Consider the following 22,599-nt stretch of genomic DNA (forward strand, 5'->3'; position numbering starts at 1 on the left):
AGGTGACATCATTGATGGCATCGAGTGTGGCAGCGGTAGTGAGGTTGGCCCAGGATCGGACATTGTTTCGTTCTGCTGTGCATGGAGTCACTATGAGTCGGTTCTGACTCGATGGCACCTGACAACAACAACAATGCATAACAGAACGAAACACTGCCTGGTCCTACACCATCCTTACAATTGTTGTTACTGTTGAGCCCTTGGCTGTTGCCATTGTGTCCATCCATTTTGTTTTGGGGGTCTCCCTCTTTTACACTGACTATCCACTTTACCTTCCCTAGGGACTGGTCCTTCCTGATAACATGTCCGAAGTATAAAAGATAGAGTCTTGCCATCCTGTCTTCTAAGGAGCTTTCTGACTGTACTTCTTCCACCACAGATTTGTTTGTTCTTCTGGCATTCCATGGTACTTTTAATATTCTCAAACACCATAACTCAAATGCATCAATTCTTCTACTGTCTTCCTTATTCATTGTCCAATTTTCACTTGCATATGAGGGTCAGGCACACTTTTGTCCTTAAACTGATGTCTCTGTTCTTGAACATTTTAAAGAGGTCTTATACTGCAGATATACTTATTTGATTTCTTGAGTGCTGTTTCCATTAGTGTTGATGGTGGATCCAAGTAAACTGAAGTCTTTGACAACTTCAGTCTTGTATCCATTTATCATGATGTTATTTATTGGTTCAGTTGTGAGGATTTTTGTTTTCTTTACTTTGAGGTACAATCCATAAAGACGGCTGTGGTCTTTGATCTTCATCAGTATGCCCTCTTCGCTTCCATTAAGCAAGGTTGTGTCATCTGCACATCACAAATTGTCAGTGAATCTTCTTCCAATTCTGATGCCTTGTTCATCTTCAGATAATCCACCTTCTTGGATTATTTGCTCAGCATTCAGATTGGATAAGTATGGTAAAAGGATAGAGCCCTGACACACACCTTTACTTATTTTAAACCATTCTATATCCAATTGTTCTTTTCTAACGAATGCCTCTTGGTCTATGTACAGTCTCCTCCTAAGTACAATTAAACAGTGGTGTCCATCTTTCTACGTCCTCTTCTGAATCCAGATTGGATTTCTGGAAGTTCCCTGTTAATGTATGTACTGTTGCAGTCTTTGAATTATCTTCATCAAAATTTTACTTGCATATGATATTCATGTTTGATGATTTTCTCATTCCATTGGAATGAGCACAAATATGGATGTGAAGGTTGTGGTCTTTGATCTTCATCAGTATGCCCTCTTCGCTTCCATTAAGCAAGATTGTGTCATCTGCACATCACAAGTTGTCAGTGAATCTTCTTCCAATTCTGATGCCTTGTTCTTCTTCAGATAATCCACCTTCTTGGATTATTTGCTCAGCATTCAGCTTGAATAAGTATGATGAAAGGATAGTATGAGGAAAATATGGATCTGGAATGGGCACAAATATGGATCTCTTGTGATTGATTGGCCAGGTATCTGTCTTCCATATTTCATGACATAGATGAGTAAGTGCCTCCAGTGCTTCATGAGTTTGTTGAACATTTTCAATGTGTATTCCATCAGTTCCTGGAGCCTTGTTTTTCTCCAATGCCTTCAGTGCAGCTTGAACTTCTTCCTTCAGTATCAACTTCTTGATCATACACTACCAATTGAAATGGTTGAATAGTGACCATTTCTCTTTGGTACAGTGATTCTATATATACATTCCATCTTCTTTTTCTTTTTAACTTTTCCTTGTGAATTGAGAGAAGTTTTATAGAGCAGGTCATTAGTTTTACATTCAAGAAATCATTTAATTTGCTTAGTTACAATGATTGCAATCCCCTCCATGTACATCAGTTAATCTTATTTTCCTCTATTCACTTTAACTCTTACTTTCATCCCTGTGTCTCCCACTACCTTCATGATTCCTCTGCCAACCTCCCTTTTATTGTACATAGCCTGTATCGTCACCCAGGGTAACATGTGTCTACCCTCGTTGTTGTTGTTGTTAAGTGCCATCAAGTCAATTCTGACTAATAGCAACCCTGTATAGGGTTTCCAAGGAGCAGCTGGTGAGTTTGAACCACTAACCTGTGGTTAGCAATCCAGTACGTATTCTAATTTTCCCTTCCCCCACACTAGTAACCTTCATAGATGCCTTTTAAAAAACTTTTTACAACATTTGTGATTGTCCAAGCTAACTTCATTTAGCATAATGCCCTCCAGGTTCATCCATGTCACAAGGTGTTTCACAGATTCATCATCATTCTTCAGTTGTTCATAGTATTCCATTGTGTGTATGTACCAAAGTTTGTTTAACCATTCTTCTGTTGATGGGCATGTAGGCTGTCTCCATCTTTTTGTTGTATCTCTTGTAGATAGCATATTGAAGGATCCTGTTTTCTTATCCATTCTATTTTCTCTGTCTCCAGACTGGTGCAGTTGATCCATTTATATTCCGTGTAATTATTGATAGGTACAAATTGATTGCTGTCATTTTACTGTATGTTTTTTTGGTGGTGCTGCTGGTTTCTTTGTTCCATATAACTTTCTGCACTGAGTTCATTGTGTTTGTGAGTTTTCTTTGCATTTTTATTTCTGTTGTGTTAATGTTTACTAAACCTTTCTAATTTTCCTCTTTATTTTGATTGGCAGATCGTTCATTTTCTTTGAGGTTACCCTGTAATTTATTTTTTCCCTATTTAAAACATCTTGAAATCTACTTCACTTCTTTGCCATTAAAGTTATATTATGTACGCTCTTCCTTCTTTTTATTTTGTAGTTGGCTTCATTATAAATTGATATCTTTTGTTACCTGTTTCTCTGTCTCTTGTTCCCTATTTCCAGTCTTAAATACTATCTGGATTGAGTTCTAGGTGGTGTTGTCATGTATGTTGTTCCCTGCTATTGTTGATTCTCAATCCAAAGAGCACCATTATTACTCTTGTAAAGTTATTCTGTTTCTTACAAATTCCTTTAGTTTCTGCTTATCTGGAAGTGTTCTGATTTCACTGTTATGTTTGAGGAACAGCTTTGTTGCGTAAATGACCCTTTGTTGGCAACCTGTTTTCTTTCAAAGTTTTATATATGTCATCTCAATGCCTTCTGGCCTGCACCTTCCACCTTTTTTTTTTTTTTTTTTTAATGCTTTCTGCATCATTCAGTATTTTGCCCATAGAATTCTTCAATATTGCAAGTCGAGGTTTACAGTTTTTCTTTAGTTCTTTCAGTTCGAGAAGTACTGACTGTGTTCTTCCCTTTTGATTTTCTAACTCCAGGTCTTTGCACATTTCGTTGTAATACTTGACATTATCTTCTTGAGCTCCCCTTTGAAATTTTCTGTTCATTTCTTTTACTTCCTCATTTCTTCCATTTGCTTTAGCATCTCTATGCTAGAGAGCAAGTTTCAGAAGCTCTTCTGGCACCCATTTATGTCTTTTCTTTCTTTACTGTCTTTCTGATGACCTTTTACTTTCTTCCTATATGATGTTCCAGATGTCATCCCACAACTCTTCTAGTCTTTGGTCATTAGTATCTTATGCATCAAATCTGTTCTTGAGATGGTCTCTAAATTCAGGTGGAATATGTTCAAGGTCATATTTTGGCTCTTGTAAACTGTTTTAATTTTCTTAAGCTTCAGCCTGAACTTGCATATGAGCAATTAGTGATCTCTTACATGGTCTGCTCCTGGCCTTGTTTTGTGTGATGATATTGTACTTTTCTACTTTACTGTCTCTTCCCACAGATGAAGTCAATTTGATTCCTGTAATTTCATCTGGTGAGGTCCTTGTGTATAGTTATTTATGTTGTTTTAAAATGGTATTTGCAATGAAGAAGTCATTGGTCTTGCAAAATTCTATCATGCAATCTCCAGCATCGTTTCTATCACCAATGCCATATTTTCCAATAACTGATCCTTCCTCTTTGTTTCCAATCTTCACATTCCAATTACCAGTAATTATCATACATCTTGATAACATGTTTGATCAATTTCAGACTAAAGAAGCTAGTAGAATTCTTCAATTTAATCATCACTGGCTTTAGTGTTTGGTGCGAATATTTGAATAATAGTAGTATTAACTGGTCTTCCTAGTAGGCATATAAATTTTATCCTATCATAGGCATCAGTGTACTTCAAGATATATCTTAAAATGTTCTTTTATAACAATGAATGCAATGCCGTCCCTCTTGAATTTGTTGTTCCAGACATAGTAAACCGTATGATTGTCAGATTCCAAATGACCTATACCAGTCCATTTCAACTTACTAATGCCTAGGGTATTGATCTTAACGTGTTCCATTTCATTTTTGACAACTTCCAATTTTCCTGGTTTCATATTTTGTACATTCCATGTTCTGACTGTTAGCGGGTACTTGCAGCTGTTCCTGCTTATTTCGTATTTGCCTCATCAGCAAATGAAGGTCCTGAAAGCATTACTCCACTTGCGTCATCATGGTGAACTGTACTTTGTGGAGGCAGCTCTTCCCCATTTGTATTTTGAGTCCCTTCCAACCTGAGGGCTTCATCTTCTGACACTATATCCAATAATGTTCTGCTGCTAGTTATAGTGTTTTCATCCTCTGGTACTATAGCTGACAATGTTACATATTGTCCTAAGGTTTTCAGTGTTACATGTTATTCATAAGGGTTTCAGTGGCTAAACATTCATAAGTAGTCTGCCTTTCCTTTTTCCTTGTCTATATCTTCGTTTGAAAGTTGCAATGAAGCCTGTCCACCCTGGGGAGACCCTGATGGTATTTAAAATACAGTTGGCATAGCTTCCAGAATCACAGCAACACCACAGAATGACAGGCAGACAGACGAGTGGTGGAGTTTCAGTTTAATTCACTGTAAATAAGTATGCTTTAATACTTTGTCCCTCAAACAAATATTTAATTAATCATTTGAATTCTTCCTTTAATATTTTGCCCATGTCCATATGTGATTTGCCTAGCTCTTTACTGTACTCCACATGAGTAACCATGATCCTGTGTTCTAAATGACTTTAATTTAAGAAATCGGGGTGTTGAGACCTCAACTAAAAGATGGATAAGAAAAAGATAGTAGGGGGTTTAAGCTGAGGGTGAAAGAGAAATGCCAGAAATAAAAAAGGGAAGGAAGAGAAATGAATTAGGAGAAATTAGATGTGAGTATCTGCAGGAGTAAAGACTGTTGAGATCTGAGCTTAAAAAGCCCAGGAGATGAGAACTTGAGGAGGCCATTCTACTACAGGCTGACCAAGAGACAGAATCCAGAAAGGTGCTCTATCTTGGGAGCTAGGAAACCTTGAGCAAGAGAGAACTTTATTTAGCCTATCAGAGGTAAAGCTGGAAAGAGAAGACTTTCTAGAGGGACCCAGTAGTGAAGGCTCTAGACAAAAACTGGGCAGAAATTGGGGAGCTCAGGAAATCTGTACCCTGCGCCCGATAGTGAGAATGTATTATACCTCCCAATTTGCCAGGCTTTCTGTGATGTTGCACTAGAGTAATACAAAGAAATCAAAGCATACTCCTGCCTTTTTGAGGAGGAAGAGGTCAGCATCGGCTGTACTTACAGTCACCCTAATGCTCAGCTATTTTTCCGTCTCCAAGAGTCCTAGGCGCTGCAGGCTAATGCGTCAGACTGCAAAGTCATTTGAACTGCAAGGTCGGTGGTTCAAGCTCACCAGCCGCTCCTTGGAAACCCTATACAGGGTTACTATGTGTCAGAATTGACTCCACGGCACTTAACAACAACAACAGCAACAAAGAGGCTTAAGTGCAGTCGTGGCGGTATTAGCAGAACTTAGCCCACTGCCAATCAGAGAGGGACAAGTATTCTGGGGCTTAGAAGGGGAGAAAAGGGATCAGAGGGGGCAGTCACTCAGTCAAGTGATATAGTAGATTTTTAAATACTTTTCGTGAAAAAATGTTGCTTATTGCTTCGAGTTCATGCTTTTTAAAACTGCATGATATGGCTGTGCCTGAGACTTCTCTGTGTAGCCCCTCAGTGCCAGCATTCTTTCAGACATCCTGCGTGGTTTCTTTCTTAGTAAGAGTTTTCATATACTCAGGACTAGCCATTGTTTACAGGTAAGGACAGGGTACTTGAAAGAGAAGGTTCTCAGACCTTCATATGTGTATTAAAAGAGACCTGGCCCTTTATCACAAATGGTGACTGTAGAACTTTAAATGAAGGGAGAGATCAAGAGTTGGACCTGTACTATACCAAAAGCTGTGGTGGGTTGCCACCTGCCCTGTAAGGCTGTTACCAGAACACCATCTTGACGGAGCCTTTCTCCTCTTGGGCTCTTCTCCATCTGAAAATTATATGCTGAGAGGCATATCCCTGACTTCCAGGGAGGTGACAGTAGGTTCCCTTTCTTTCCCTCTCTCTCCAGGTGCCAAGCTCTCCTGATGAAATGTGTTTTGCCCCACTGGGTTCCGGGGGCAGTGTCTGGTGCTGTTGATGCCCTTGTTCGAACTTTCCAGAATGGATAGTCCCCCAAAGCTGACTGGAGAGACCCTCATCGTCCACCACATCCCCCTGGTGCACTGTCAGGTCCCAGACAGGCAGTGCTGTGTTGGAGCAAGTGGAGGTGGTGGGAGCACAAGACCCAATCCCTTCTGTCCACCTGAGCTGGGCATCACTCAGCCTGATCAAGACCTAGGACAAGCTGACTCCCTGCTTTACAACAGTCTGCACTCTGTCTCAGGGGGCTTGGCACGGGCTGCAGACAACACCAAGAGTAGGGGTCGGGATGGACGAGGCCCTGGGGCCCCTAAGCGACACAATCCCTTCCTGCTGCAGGAGGGTATGGGTGATCCAGGACTTGGCGACCTCTATGATGACAGCATTGGTGCCAGCACCACCCAGCAATCCTTCCACCTTCATGGAGCTGGCCAGCCCACCTTCCATCTATCCTCTTTCCAGCTCCCACCATCTGGCCCTGGAGTGGGCAGGCCCTGGGGGGCCACACGGAGTCGAGCTGGAGTGGTGGAGGGACAGGAACAGGAGCCAGTGACAACCTTAGATGCCCAGCGCTGTAACATTCGCCACTGCTGCAGGCCAGAGCTGGAAGCAGAGACCATGGAGCTGGATGAGAGTGGGGGAGCTGGCGGGAGTGGCAGTGGGGGCGGAGCCAGTGATACCTCTGGCTTTTCCTTTGACCAGGAATGGAAGCTCAGTTCAGAAGACTCCCCAAGGAACCCTGGCTGCTCAGGCTCAGGCCCCCAGCACTGCCGCTGCAGTAGCACATCCAGCCAGTCTGAGGCAGCTGACCAGTCCATGGGCTATGTGAGTGACTCCTCCTGCACCAGTTCAGACGGGGTGCTGGTCACCTTCAGCACCCTCTACAACAAAATGCATGGCAACTCCCGTGCCAATCTCAACTCTGCCCCACAGTCCTGTAGCGACTCCTCCTTCTGTAGTCACTCAGACCCTGGCGCCTTCTACCTGGACCTCCAGCCCTCTCCAGCCGAGTCTAAGATGTCTTGTGAGTCCCACCACCCTGATAGTGGAGAAAGGGAAGGGAGCTACGGTTGTCCTCATGCCTCATCTCCTGAGCTTGATGCCAACTGCAACTCCTACCGGCCACACTGTGAACCGTGCCCAGCAGTGGCTGACCTCACAGCCTGCTTTCAGAGCCAGGCCCGTCTTGTTGTGGCCACACAGAATTACTATAAACTTGTCACCTGTGACCTATCCTCCCAATCATCTCCAAGCCCAGCTGGCTCTTCTATCACCAGCTGTTCAGAAGAACACACGAAGATAAGTCCCACACCAGGTCCTGGATCAGACCCAGACCCCAGCCAGCCCTCTGAGTATTACCTATTTCAGAAGCCAGAAATTCTGCCAGAAGAGCAAAAAGCAGTGGGTTCTTCAGCAGAAGCAGTAGCTGCCATGGGTCGCACTTTGATGGAAGGACAAGTGTACACTAACACTTCACCTCCCAATCTTAGCACTGGACGCCAGCGCTCTCGCAGTTATGACCGCAGCCTTGAGCGCAGCCCTCCTGTCCGCCTGAGCTCACTAGAACGCATGTTGAGTTGCCCGGTGCGACTGAGTGAGGGCCCTGCAGCCCTTGCTGGGCCTAGCTCTCCACCCAAGCGGGTGACCTCCTTTGCTGAACTGGCCAAGGGCCGGAAAAAAGCTGCAGGCTCAGGGTCTCCCCCACTTCGGGTGAGCATTGGAGACTCCTCCCAGGAGTTCTCAGCCATCCAAGAAGCCCAACAAGATAGAGTGGGCCCACCAGATGAGGGTACTTGCTGTAGCCATAGCCTCCCACCCATGCCCTTGGGGCCAACCATAGACCTAGCTGGCCTAGAGCCTTGGTCCACCCAAGTTTGCCAGGGTCCACAGTCCAGCGAGATGCCACCTGCTGGCTTGAGAGCTGCTGGGCAAAGCCATGTCACTCAGCTGTTGGATCCAGAGCCTGTTCATCCTGGGAGCCCAGCCAACAGCCACACCCAGAGGGATGCAAGAGCTAGAGCTGACGGTAAGGAACCGAGGGGATGCTGGACCTTTGCATGGCCTCCTCAGTGATAGGTCTTTACCAACCAGCCCGTCCAGACCACTAGCAGTTCTTCAGTCCTCCTTCCAGTCCACGTTGTGTTTTACAGTTAAAATGGTGGGAAGAGGGTAGAGAGGAAATCATCAAAACATACAGATTGGTGTATTGGGAAAGGTAGCACTCAGAAACCTGGGAAGATGATGGTATCATAGATAGGAACTGTAAACACAGAAGTAGTTCTACTGGAAGGGAGACAAGGCTTGAGTTTAGTTTGGGACCTTTAGGAATTTGCAGTGCTTCAGGGACAGTCAAGGAGTATATCCAACAGGCAGACTACACTGTGAGCCTGTGAAGTTCCTTCTTTGATCAATGATTGTAGCTACTCTCCAGAGAACCTGAGACTTGACACTTGGCCCTTAAGTTCCAAGAATCCTCTGTAGGCCAACTCTTTCTCCATTTGATTAATTTATAAGCAATTGTAAGTATGTTTCACACCAGACCCTATGTTTAAGTGGGTACTGGTGATAGAGAAGCAAGAAACAGTCTCTGCCCTCAAGGAATTCAGACTAAAGACAAACAGAAAGGAAACAGATATAGAGATCGTGGCGTATGGCACTTTGGTAGGAATATCTAAGTCAAACTGAATGTCATGGAAAGACTGCTAGCACAGCTTAGGACAGCCTAGAAAGAGGATTAGAAATAGGCTTCGGAGGCTTGGGAGAATAGTGTTCTAGACTCAGAATAGTCTGTACAAAATCACTGAAGCACAGAATGGCTTGATGCCATCCAGGACCTGTAAATAATTTGGCGTAGCCATAGTGAGATGTGGATGGAACCATTTAAAGACTTTAATCAGGGAAGTGGCATTTTGTTTGTCTGTAACAGCATAATGGCATGATTTGATTTGCATTTTATACAGCTCACTTTTGTTTGTGGTAAATAGATTAGAAGGGGTATCTCCCTGGCGGTCAGGAGCCCTAGATCTGAGAATTATTTCAATAACAGTGTTAGTTGAAGCCCTGTGAGTGGATGAAAACATCCAAGAGGGAATGTATAGAGTTATAAAAGGACCAAGGATAGAGCCTTGGGGATATTGTCACTTAGGGGTGAGCAGAGTGACCCTCAACAAAGACCGAAAAGAATTAGCCAGAAAAATACAAGGGAAGACAGGAGACAGTGAAATCACCGAACTAAAGAGTTAGGTTCATCCAAAAGGATTCTGAAGACTGGGGAGTCTTGAAAGCAGTGAAGGCAGAAGCAGGGACACAAATGACCCCCTACCTACTTTAGGTTTAGTCTGTTGGGCCCTCAAAAGAAAGGATGCCATCAGTGACATCATCCCTGCTTTAGGGACTCAGGCCATCAGAAGATGTCACACTCCTAAACGTACAGAGAGGAGAAAAGAGGTGGGTCTGAAATAGCAGGGATTGTCCAGAGCCCCACGGCCTCAGACTGCAGTGCCTGGTGGGTACATCTAGGCACAGAGATTCAATGGCTGTTGTTCTGAGGACATGAACAACCCTATAGTGATAAGAGAAGCCTTAAAGGTTTTTTTTCTATCAGGTAAGACTTCTCATACTGAGATGATGCAAAGTTTTCTAAGTTTCCAGTGACCTACAGGGATCTTGATTCTGTACAGTATTATTGGGTTTTTTTCTAATCTAATCAAAATTGAATGGAGAAAGAAGACACTTAGGTTCATCTAATCTGGGAATAACAGTAAGAAGCTGAGAAAGTTCTTTGAAATCCTAGGTAGCAGGATAAAGATTTAAAACAGTTTTACCAAATCTGGAAAGGGCCAAACGAATAGAGCTACTGACCAGTGTCAAGTTTGAACACACAAACTGCATTTGAGTTGATCTGGAATGTTTACTTGATTGCAAACTCAGAATGATTCAGCAGTCTGGAAGGGCTTCCAAAAAGTAACTGGGTTCATTCATAGAATCCAGAAAGGAGAAAGTGATAGTACCCCACTCCTCTGAACCAGTTAGTGCTCACAGTGCGCCCCCCACCCCCGACACTCCATTTTAAAAAGGAACTGGGGGAGTGGGGGGCTAGAGCAGAAAATACTCAGGTGACTGTGATCTGTCTGTGGCGTTCTTAAGGGCTGTTACATAGAAAAATGAAAACCTGTAATCTCTACATAGTCCCTGAGGGCAGAGCTAAAATTCATTTCCCATCATGTCTTTCCCTCTCGCCTGATCTTAGTCTATGTTTCAAGCACGATTCTGGGTATTTCACAGGAAGAATTTTAAGAAGAGTGGGAAAGATGGTTGAATTCAGACATTTTATATATTGTTATTGTTAAGTGCTGTGGAGTCGGCTCCAACCCATAGTGACCCTGAATAGGGTTTCCAAGGCTTTAAATTTTGCCGGAGCAGAAAGCCTCATCTTATCCCGCATACTTTATATAAGGTGAATAATAAAACTGTGCTTGGGAGAACCTAATCTAATAGCCAGGGTCATCTCAGCCTTGTGAAGTGACTGGTACTTAGGACAGGAAGAAGGCATTCCGATAGTAAAAGCAGTGTGCTAAAAGATTGAAGGAGAAGAGGGGAGAGCCACCTAATTTGTATCAGGTATGGGCATCTCCCTGCCTGAGAAGGTTAGACTTTATTCTGAGGACAGGAAGGCTTGTTGTTTTTAAGTGCTGTCAAGTTGGTTCTGGCCCATAGCGACCCTGTATAGAGTTTCCGAGGAGTAGCTGGTGAGCTTGAACCGCCAACCTTGCAGTTTTCAAACAGCTTTTCAGTCTGGTGCATTAACCCACAGCATCACACCAGGACAAGGGGTCAAATCAAACTGGCACTGTTGGAAGCTAGCTGATTCTGGAGGCAGTGAGACTAGCCTGAACCAGAGGTGACTGAACAGAAACAAGTACTTTTACCAAGTACCTACTGTGTACCAGTCTCTGTTCTAACCGCTGGGGATACAGTGTCTTTCTGGAACTCTTGTGAGAAGAAATCCACAATAAACTCATAAGAAAGATAATTTATTCTGGGTTTTTTTTTAAAGAATCTAGAAAGAAATTAAATATGGATAAAGGGATAGAGGAAGTCCTGTGCATTAATGCACTGGACTGCAAACTCAGTTTGAACTGCAAGGTCGGCAGTTCAAGCTCACCAATCGCTCCTTGGAAACCCTATACAGGGCTGCTATGGGTCAGAACCAACTTGACAGCACTTAACAACCAAGGGATAGAGAGTGATTTGCCAGAGCCAGAATGGACACCATTTTGGACAGGGTAATCAGAGAAGGTATTTTTGAGGTGACATTTGAGCTGAGAGCTGAGTGTTTAAGGCCAGAAGGAAGTATGATTGGAGCATAGTGAGTGAGGGAGTATGACAAGAAAAGATACATATTGCTGTCTGTGACTGACTAGGAATGGCAGGATGATGTCATTTGAAAATGTCCCATGAAAGTGATTCCATTCCGAAACACCTGTCTAATGGAGTTGTGGTCTCCCCTGTTAATACTCACTGATGTACACAGAAAAAAAGAGGAAAGATAGGGAAACCTGGTTTGATACCATTTCATGCATGGCAGTGGTGGTGTGCCATCAAGTTGGTGCCAACTCATAGCGACCCGGTATAGGGTTTCCGAGGCTGTAAACCTTTACAGGAGCAGTACGCTTCATCTTTCTCCTGCAAAGCAGCTGGCAGATTAGAACTGCTGACCTTGCAGTTAACAGCCCAACTAGTAACCCACTATGCCACCAGAGCGCCTTATTGGTTTTGAAGTCAAATGCAGTTAGACAAGATTCAGGCTTTGCCACTTCTGGGTTGTGTGACCTTGAACAAATTACTTAATCTCTAAATAAAAAATTGCCTGGTGGGTCAAGTAAGGATTCTTGATTCTTGCCCTTGCCTCACAAGTTGTTGAGCCACACCCATGGTTTGGGGCCATGTGAATGCGTATAGCGCCACCTCGTGTTCATTTGGATCATCACAGAATGTGTAGTGTTTCAGTAGACGTGTACAAGGCAGTCCCCACTGTGCAGTGTCCTGGAAGGATTGTAAACTGAAGATTAGCTGAGAGAACAGTTGAGGGCCAGTCTTGGGGAACCCACCTCTGTGCACAGGGTATAGATGTGGACTCAGGTTCAAGGGTTTCGTGAAAGGGTTGGGAAGGTCTGGGGTCGGGGTAATAGAAAAGTTGATGCTGGCTTCAAGTAAATAGCTTACTCTGATTATATTTGCTAAAGAATTAAAACGTTCTAGTTGAGTAGAGGCAAAGGATGATGAGCAAAAGTTCTTGACGTTGACAATCTGTGATACTGACTCCAAGTCTTCAGATCTTAGAAACAAAGAAATGGCGGTTCTGCCATTGACTGAAATGGAAGTTATCAGGAAAAATGAGAAAGACAGTGGATGCACTGTTTAAAATAGTACATTTAAGTGAAAGCAGAATGATCTAGAGATCAAGAGGAAGGTCATTGAGATGTGGGGTTGGAAATCTGAACTTCAGCTGCCCAAGGGAGGAAGTGTAAAGCCAGCGATAAGAATTGACCCTTAAGATACACTCACCTTGTAAAAGGAGGAAGAGCAGGGTTACCCCTGGCCCGTTCCTTCCACCAGATCCTGCCCCGCTCTCCTGTCTCCAGTGGACATGTCCTGTCTGCCTCTTTTTATTTCCATGGTTTCAGTGTCTATCTGACTGATTTCTTCTCCATGCCTGTTACCACAGGGGGTGGTGCTGAGAGCCGACCAGTCCTTCGCTACAGCAAGGAGCAGAGACCCACCACGCTGCCCATCCAGCCTTTCGTGTTCCAGCACCATTTCCCCAAGCAGCTGGCCAAGGCCCGGGCCCTCCACAGCCTTTCCCAGCTCTATAGCCTCTCAGCCTGCAGCCGTGCACAGCAACCTGCCCCACTGGCTGCCGCCACTGTTCAAGTCTCAGCCCCAGCTTCCTCAGGGGAGCCCCTGGCATCTACTTCCAAAACCACTGACAGAGGTGCCAGGAAAGCTGGACCTGAGCCCGAGACCTCCCGGCCATCACCCCTGGGCAGCTACTCTCCCATTCGGAGTGCTGGCGCCTTTGGGCCCAGCACTGATTCTTCTGCCTCCACTTCATGCTCCCCACCCCCAGAGCACGCCCCAGCCCCAGCGCCAGAAAGTTCAGCCCTATGGAGCCACTCTGGTCCTCCTGCTGCCCGACTTGCTACCTCCCAGCAGCCACAGAAGGAGGAGCAGAAGATACTGACCTTGGCTGAGTACCGACTCCATGGAACAGGAAGCTTGCCACCTCTGAACTCCTGGAGATCTGGTCTCAGCCGAGCAGAGAGCCTGCTCCGAGGAGGTGGTGAGGGTAGCATGGCTTCCAGACCCAGTAATGGTATGAGTTTCATTCCTTACCTCTTCCCTTAAGTACTTCTACCTCTCCTTTGGTTTCTTATACTCTTATAGCCTGGGGTTAGAGGTCAAAATGTTTGCATTTCTTCCCCCAGCAGCTGTGGATAATACCCCACACCCCCAACTCTGGTGTTTTATATGGACCCATTGGATGGATGTGATATGCTAGTTTTCTGCTAATTCTTGCTTGTCTGTCTCTTCTGCTAATCTGTCCTGCTTCTAGCCAACCACCTGTCCCCTCAAGCACTCAAATGGCGAGAATACAGGAGGAAGAACCCACTGGGGCCACCTGGTTTGTCAGGAAGCCTAGACCGAAGGCCACAAGAGGCTCAAATGAGCCGAAGAAACCCCATCTTTGAGTTCCCAGGTTCCCTGAGTGCTGCTGGCCATCTGAACTGCCTGCTGAATGGTGTGTGGGCTAGGTCCCCAGTACACTCAGGGCAGGCTGGGAAGGGTTAGAGAAGGGGTCAGTCCTGAAGGCACATGGCTCAGAGGGTGTGAAACACAGACTGACTGGAACTTAAGAAAAGAGATTGAGTTTGTTCTTTTCCAGGTCAAGTAATGAAGCCACTACCACTGACCTGCCCTGACTTCCAAGACCCCTTTTCCTTGACTGAGAAACCTCCAGCTGAGTTTTGTTTGTCCCCAGATGGTAACTCAGAGGCCATTTCCATCGACCTGCTTCAGAAAAAAGGTGATTGTAGTCCCCAGCTCAGGCCAAGGATTCTGCTGTCACTGCCTCTTCATACCTGTAAGCCTTTCAAGGTGGTGGGAAGGAGCCGGAGAACTTGGACATTGAGGCAGAAGGTCGAAGTTTTTGTTCTGAGTACTGTATACATATCAGATGCTTAAGAATCAGCCCCTAATCCCTTCTCCTTTGCTCTCTCAATGAGCTAACTTTAGTGAGGGAGACTGCCATGAACACAATAAATGCCTAAGTGCTCCATAAAGGATCTATTGACTTGGGTAACTGATAATGACAATGACGTCTAAAACAATGAGGACTGACAAGGAGCCACTGTATTTAACAAATAGGTTAAGAGAGTGATTTCCTTGAGATGATGGCAAAAGAATTGAGCATAATTATGGCTGAAGAGAAGTTGCCTGTGAAAAGCTGAGGCTGACGTTCTTTGCAGAGGGAAAGTGGGAGATGTAAAGCTTAGAGAGAGGGAAGAACTTTGGACAAGAAAGGAACCTTCCTCAAGATGAGAAGAAAGTGAGAGGAGACATGAGGGAGGGAGGGAAGGAAGTGGGTATAATGTAGGTATGTTTTAGAACCAAGTGACCTACATTGGGCACTTGGAGCAAGGAAGTTGAAGGAATTCATGACTGGTGGCCTCTGCTCTCTGTGTGGAGGAGGAGGGAAGATGGCCTGTGGGGAAGGAGGAGGGAAGTGGTAGAACCCAGGGCTTGAGAGAAGTAAAGGCTTAGCAGGACAGCCAAAGGTATGGGAGAGGAAGCTGACAAGGCACATTCCAAAGACTCGCCCTTGTCTGCACTGGTGTGAGTGAGCCTGGATTTTCTCCAACACAGTTTCCCACAGTGTTGATCCAGAATTGGAATAAGAGAGTAAGGAAATGAAACAATTGGGGGTCTTGATAAATGTTTCATTGAGGTGGGTCCATGCTAGGAGATGAAAACAAAGGATCAGAGCCTGGATGTCTTGCTGAGACCTAGTGCAGGTACAGAGAGTTAAGAATAAGAAGTATAAAAGTTCTTCCCCTTCCTCACTGAGGCTTCAGCCCCAGCTGAGTTGGCTAAGGATCTGCTTGGGGAGCAGACACAGGAAATTCTTGCTTACAGGACTGGTGAAAGCTGTTAATACCGCTGTGGACCTCATTGTTGCCCATTTTGGGACAAGCCGGGATCCTGGGGTGAAGGTAGGCAAAAATGGGGAGAGCTGCCCTACCTTGCAGATCCTCACCATCTTCCTTTGCTCTCTTGCTTGTGGAGCCCAGAGTGGGACACTTAGTAATGGGGATGGCAAGAGGGGATTTATGAGGGCTAACAGAGTTAGAGGACCAGGATCAAACTTCAAATGATTTCCTGCACTTCCCTATCTGCATCCACAGGCAAAGCTGGGGAACAGTTCTGTGAGCCCCAATGTAGGCCACTTGGTTCTGAAATATTTGTGCCCTGCGGTCCGGGCTATACTGGAGGATGGCCTCAAGGCCTTTGTGCTAGATGTCATCATTGGGCAGCGTAAAAACATGCCATGGAGTGTGGTTGAGGCTTCCACACAGCTAGGTAAGTGCTGGAAGGCAAGATGGGGAGGCTGGGCTGACTTATAGGGTTCCAGAGCTTGGTCGTGTGACCTCCAACCCTGGCTTCCCCTCAGGCCCATCCACTAAGGTCCTACATGGCCTCTGCAACAAAGTCAGCCAATTCCCCGAGCTCACCAGCCACACCATGCGATTCAATGCCTTCATCCTCGGCCTGCTCAAGTGAGTATATGAAGCAAGACACTAACCCTGCACCCTTGCCTCTACCATCTGAGAAACCAGCTCCCTAGACTGAGGCAGCAATGGTTAAACTGGAGGCTCTGTGGCCAGGACTCAAGGTCCACTTTCTCCCCACCTAGCCACATTCAATAATCACTGGTTTTCCACTGCCCCACAACCCTTTGGCATTGATCACCAACACGATCTGCTTTTACAAACCTATAATCTGTTTTATTTGGAAATGAATATGGTTTCTCTGGATTTTGTAAACCTTGATCATCCACTCCTACACTACTTCCAAATCCACCTTGGGCTCTCCATTATAGTACAGGTATGTGTTGCTTCTGTGAAATAGGATGTTATATGATTGGGATGTTGTGCAAACACCATATGAAAAACTTACATGAGTCCACTTCTGATTATCCTTGCTGCCACTGCCTCTGTTTCTGGAGTTGCTGGCAGAGGCAGGAGGAATGGGCACTGCCAGCAGTGGTGGCTGAGAGGGCAGCCAGATGAAGTGAGGAGGGAGCAAACAGCTCCCAGCCATGGTTCTAGCTGCCTGGGCAGCAGAAGAGCCTGCCTGGAGCCATTGCCTCTGCCTCATTTCCTGTGTCCCACCTGTGATCTTGTGCTGCAAGGCTGGGTTGGGGGTCTTGAAAATCATTAGGGAAATAATAAACAAAAAGAGATCTGCTTTTCCTTTCAAAAAAAAACAAACTTGTGGTTCCATGGACATATATGTGTTCAGACATTGGCCAAACAGATGTTAAGTGACGCATACCTGTAATTTTCTTACTCAAATATGGGCCAGGTCATCCTCTCTGGCTCTGAGCTTCCCTGACTTCTCAAGTCTTGTGCAATCCAGCTCCATTCCAGGAAGAAGTGCTTGGTCTGTAAATCACATGTCCACCACCTCCCCACCCCCATATCCCTATTGACTTTCTAGAGTTATCTTATATGAAATGAGATGGTAGCGTCTGTGCCACAGAAGGGGCGTTCATCTGTACCTCTGCCCTGTGTCTGAGCCCTGCCTGTGTCTTCTTTATCTGGCTATTTCTGTGCTACACAAGACTCAATTCTTCTCACCTGTCTCCTTACAGCATCCGGTCTCTGGAGTTCTGGTTTAATCACCTCTATACCCATGAAGGTAATACCCAGGACCCTGCCCTATTTTACAAGCTCTGTATAGGTCAAACCTTGGAGGTTCAAAAGAGAGGAGGGTATAACATGGTTTTCAGATGCTAAAAGTGGGGAGGGGAGCCACACGAGATTTGTCTTCAAAGCTTTAGACTTCTACCCAAATCCTTCCCCAGCTCCTACTTGAGTTAGAATCTTGGAGTCAACCTGGCAGTCAGTTCCTTTGAACTCAGGGATGCCACTTACAGCTGTGCAGTGTGTGCACTGCACAACTGGAAAACACAGCATTTAGACTCCAGTGCACAGCCTCTGCCCGGGAGGCTGCTCACTTTCGCACACCCACGCAGGACAGCTGCTCCGTGTGGATCAGTCACTGTGTTTCTCCCATAGATATCATCCAGACCCACTACCAGCCGTGGGGCTTCCTTAGTGCCGCTCACAGCGTGTGCCCCGGCCTTTTCGAGGAGCTGCTGCTGCTCCTACAGCCCTTGGCCCTGCTGCCCTTCAGCCTCGACTTGCTGTTCCAGCACCGGCTGCTACAAAGTGGACAGCAGCAGCGTCAGCACAAGGAACTACTGCGGGTGTCCCAGGACCTGCTGCTGTCTGCCCATTCAACACTACAGTTGGCCCGGGCCCGGAGCCAGGAGGACCCTGGAGATACGGACAGAACAGCCCATGGAGAGCGAGTAAAGGGCGTAGGTGCCCCAGAAGGTGGAGAAGAGGAGGAAGAGACAGACGAGGTGGCAGAGGCAGCTGGGGGCACAGGACATGGCAGGTCAGCTCGAGGCGGGCAGGCTGGCTGGTGGTATCAACTCATGCAGAGTTCCCAGGTCTACATTGATGGTTCCATCGAAGGTTCTAGGTTCCCTCGCGGTGGCAGCAACAGCAGCAGTGGCAGCAGCAGTGAGAAAAAGAAAGGGGCAGGAGGTGGGGGGCCTCCCCAGGCACCCCCGCCCAGAGAGGGAGTTGTAGAGGGAGCTGAGGCCTGCCCGGCCCCCGAGGAAGCCCTCAGCCGGGACAGGGGCTGGCCCTTCTGGATGGGGAGTCCCCCTGACTCTGTGCTGGCTGAGCTGAGACGCAGTCGGGAGAGGGAGGGGCCCACTGCCCCCCCAGCAGAAAATGAGAAAAGGACCTCAGAGCCTTCACCTGGGGGCATCAAGTGGGGACATCTCTTTGGTTCCCGAAAAGCTCAGCGAGAAGCCCGACCCACAAACAGGTGAGAGCTGGCCCTCGGTGTAGGTGGAGGGGAGTGGAAGAACCCAGGCCAGGCATGGACAGAACTAGAGGCCTGGCTGCTTTCCCCTAGGCTGCCCTCAGACTGGCTGAGCCTGGACAGGTCCATGTTCCAACTAATGACGCAGACAGTGAGTGCCCGCAGGGAGCCAGAGCCCAAGGAGAACATGCAGGAATCACACTCTCCAGCCCTGCTCTCCAAGCCTCTATGGTGAGCCCTGGACTATGGTAGCACTGGGTGGCTGGGTTTGGCTTTAGATGGAGTTTCTCTGACTGCCGTTTGTTCTTTGCCCAGCGAGGTGCAGGCACTGTGCCACCATCTGGCCACAGGCCCTGGACAGCTAAGCTTCCGTAAAGGGGACATCCTACGTGTACTGGGGCCAGCAGGAGGAGACTGGTTGCAATGTAGCCGTGGCCCCGACACTGGCCTGGTGCCTGTGGCTTACGTGACCTTGACCCCAACTTCAAGTCCAACCCCTGGAAACAGCCCAAACTGAGGCCCTGTGCATGCTGGTGGCCTCAGGGACCCTCATAACCCCCAGATTCAGAACCTGAGAGCCCTCCCCCAAGCCCACCTGGCTTGGCTACAGAGAGTAGACCAAGAGCAAGGGACCACATAGCCCTCTGCTGGCACCTACTCCCTGTGCTCAGTATTAATTTCTCCCCCTTAACTGTCCCAGTGACCTCGTCCAGACCAGGGAAGGGACGCAGCACTGGGCTGCCAGGATTTCCCCAGATTCTCTGGGCCAACCTTTTCCATGGGTGCTGACAAGTTCCTGTGGAGCAAGGTGACCCAGAAGGCCTGGCTCAGTTACAGGGTTCCTTAGGCCAGATGGTGATGAAGACAGATGACAGTATTGGGGCCAGATCCCTAAGCCCCCAGCTGTAAATAGGCTGTGGCCAGTGCCCTTATCAGAAAAGGGAGGAGGAGCCCAAGCTTCTGTTCATGTATTTATTTATTTATTACACCTATTAATAAAAAAGGTGCTCAGCCTCCAAACCAGTTTCTATTTGTGTCCCCCTCCTTTCTTCCTTCAAAAATGGTGGTTGGGATAGGATGCAATGGAAAGGGAAAGTTGCAGTCTGGGTATCTATGGCAGGGGCTGCTTCTGGAGGGTTCTGAGGCCCAGTGCATCATGGGTGAGATGTTCATCTGTGAATCTGTCATGTGTAGCTGTGGTATAGAAAGGCCATTTATTTCTCAGCCAGCTGCCTAAGCCCTCTAAAATCTGGCCCGAACTCCCTACCTTAAGCCACCTCATTTCCTTTCTGCTTAATAATGAACCACATATATTATGTCCCAGACCACTCCCACACACCACCCACACACAAGCATCCAGTCCCCAAAGCCCCATCTCTCTGGAGGTGTTCTCACCTGGCACATAGCCCCCAGAGTTAGGTAAAAGATATGGTTCTAGGGATAGGTCCTGGGAAGTGGGGGGAGATGTTTGACATCCTTCTGACCTCTGCCTCTTGAGTACTTCTGTCCAAATTCCTGAAGTGCCTGGTTGGTGAGCACAGGAAAGCTGGAGCCGAAGAGGAAGCGGGCCCGGGGCACATAACCAGTGAAGCCTGGGGGCGTGGGGATGCTGAGTAAAGACATCCTGAGGGGCTTTCCCTAGCCTTTTGAGCTTTACTAGTCTGCCCTCACCTGACATGAAGAACTTCCGAGGGTCTCTGTCATCCATGGAATAGGGAGAAGCCTTGTGAGGGGAAATGGGTAGAAGTAAAACAGGGCTATGGAACACAAGCTCTCAGGAAGGGGTAGCTGGTAGTCAAGGCACATCTGCACTGTCCACTCTGCTGCTCATGGCCACCCCCAGGCCTGGACATAAAAGGTAAGGCTCCCTACCCCTACACACCCTCACCCCACCCCCAACCCCTCCCCAGCCTTCTTGGTCTCACTTGTCCTGCCTCCTGCTCCAGCTCTAGCTCTGGATTTTGCTCTTGGTCTTTCTCCGTGTCTTTTCCCCGCTTGGCCTCCTTTGGCAGTTCTTGACTCTGTTGCCCCCCATGCCAATGAGTAAGATCATTCAGAGCCTCAGACCAGACCTGGCTGCAGTTCTTGGCAAAGATGAACTGTGCCCGAGGTACAAAACCTGGGCAGGCAGGGGGCATGGAAGATTTGTATTAGTATCTAGACTCCTGTTCTGGAGTAGGGGTACCTGGCTCATGCCTGTGGACATACCTGTGTATCCGGGGATCATGCTGGAGCTGAGCCTTTTATGCCCAGGCCTGAGACGGAGGCTCTCCCTGAGAACCTCAGGAGACCTTGGAGGCCGAATAGGAGGCAGAAGTGTACGGTGGACTGGAGGCCAGGCTAGGCCAGGAGGACCTCGAAGTAGCTGACCAGTCATCTGCCCATAGGTCTGACCCATGCTGAACCGAAGTCGTGGGCAGTGTCCAGTGTACCTGTAGTACAATACTTACCCACTGACCCCCAGAATCCCCCTTGCTCCACCATCCCCAGAAATAGAAGCATAGACTTCTAAAGCCCTGATCTTTCCTGGTCTCAGATGTGTATTTGGAGCAGGCATTTTCTAAGTTCTCTGCCTGGGCCTTCAATCAGTCCTTTCTGTTCTCCTGTTGCCATGGAGGAAACAACACAAAGCTTTTGACAGACTCAGGTATCACTGTTCCCTTGCTATTTTTCATCTAGCCCCATAAATACCCCGGCCCTGGTCCTCCCAAACCAGTATATTCACTTGACCCCAACGTTTAGGCAGTACAACTCCTCCATCCTTATCTCCTTAATGTCCCCAAATGCTCTTACCCTGGAATATAATGAGGCTTCTGAGAGTTCAGCCCTGGTATGAAGGTGCTGGCCATAACCCTGGAGGCCCAGACAGCTCTTTGTTTTCCTTTGAGCTGAGGCTCTGGGCTGTGTGTACCGTGTCCAGGGCTGTAGGGCAGAGCCAGAGGAAGGAGGCGGGGTTAAAGGAGGAGATAGGGGAGGGGGCAATGGTAACCCACAGAACTGGAAAGTAGAGGCTGGCTAGTCTAGCTCCCTCAGAACAAATAGAGAGTCCAAAAGGCTGAAAAGTACAGCCTCCCCACTCCACTAAGAAGTCCTAAGGTATGAGGTAGGAGAGCAAAAACTGTTCGGTCCATTCAGCTCTGTCACAAAAGACTTCCTTCTTAAGGCCCTGCCTGAACATCACGTATGGAGATGTGAAGTCTGTTCTTTGTGAGTCTTGGTGGAGGAGGATGGAGTTGTTGGGAAGAGGTTCTCTTGAGAGGGCTGGCCAGAGCCCAGAAGGGTAAGAGTAATAAGGAAAAAAGGAACCCAGAGACTTCTAACAGTGACAAGTTTATTTTCAATAATATAACAATTATTTATTGAATACCTACAATAATCTGAATCATCCAGGTAACAAACACACCGAGCCCTGCTAGGGTCCTTCTCTAGGGGGACAGAAGGCGGATGCTGTAGGAGTCAGAAAAGCTAAGTGCCACGTAATTTGGGCAAGTCATTTAATATCCCTGAGCCCCACTGCCTTATTTATCAAATGCAGATACTATTCCTGACCCTATTACTATTATACACACTCACTGGGTCTGTGTGAACTGTGTCCAGGCTCCAGGGCAGAGCCAGAGGCAGGAGGCAGCACTAGTGTGATGACTGTCAGTAGAGAGATGAATTATGCAAATGTGGTTTGTAAAGACATGAAGTCACAATGATAGTATAAGGAAAGCGCAGGCGTGAGGTCGGTCATAGGCTCATAGTAGCTTGTTGCATTGAGCTAACTTTAACCTTATTGTTAAGACCACTTGACGTTTTCTTAGCACCAAAGGCATCATAACTAAAAAAAATAAATAAATTCAAACAAACAACTGATTCCAATCCTAGCTTCACCAGAGATATAGGCCTTAGACAGAATGATCTCGCCAACCCTCTGCTTTCTCATCTGTAAAATAGGAAAAGAATGTTACTACTCACAGAGTAGGAGAAGCTACATGGATGACGCATAAACCG

At 46.9% G+C, this 22,599-nt stretch overlaps 2 protein-coding genes across 2 annotated transcripts in view; one reads left to right on the forward strand and one right to left on the reverse strand.

Moving 5' to 3' along the window:
• The window catches only part of RUSC2 (RUN and SH3 domain containing 2), a 30,554-nt gene extending 10,931 nt beyond the window's left edge, over positions 1-19,623 (forward strand). Inside the window, exons 2-12 of the mRNA XM_006863076.1 lie at positions 6,350-8,446; positions 13,148-13,795; positions 14,036-14,221; positions 14,366-14,506; positions 15,616-15,692; positions 15,885-16,059; positions 16,151-16,256; positions 17,354-17,400; positions 17,781-18,606; positions 18,697-18,834; positions 18,919-19,623. Of these exons, the coding sequence (XP_006863138.1) occupies positions 6,418-8,446; positions 13,148-13,795; positions 14,036-14,221; positions 14,366-14,506; positions 15,616-15,692; positions 15,885-16,059; positions 16,151-16,256; positions 17,354-17,400; positions 17,781-18,606; positions 18,697-18,834; positions 18,919-19,120 (4,575 nt within the window). The 5' untranslated portion in view covers positions 6,350-6,417 and the 3' untranslated portion in view covers positions 19,121-19,623. The remainder of the gene's footprint in view (positions 1-6,349; positions 8,447-13,147; positions 13,796-14,035; positions 14,222-14,365; positions 14,507-15,615; positions 15,693-15,884; positions 16,060-16,150; positions 16,257-17,353; positions 17,401-17,780; positions 18,607-18,696; positions 18,835-18,918) is intronic.
• Positions 19,143-21,452, reverse strand: FAM166B (family with sequence similarity 166, member B). The gene is given in 7 exon segments (XM_006878281.1): positions 19,143-19,207; positions 19,999-20,031; positions 20,034-20,195; positions 20,275-20,326; positions 20,529-20,722; positions 20,812-21,035; positions 21,397-21,452. Coding segments are annotated over 7 exon segments (786 nt in total).
• Between the last annotated feature and the right edge of the window lie 1,147 nt (positions 21,453-22,599).

Source organism: Chrysochloris asiatica, unplaced genomic scaffold, assembly GCF_000296735.1.
Source record: "Chrysochloris asiatica unplaced genomic scaffold, ChrAsi1.0 scaffold00053, whole genome shotgun sequence".
NCBI lineage: Eukaryota > Metazoa > Chordata > Mammalia > Afrosoricida > Chrysochloridae > Chrysochloris > Chrysochloris asiatica.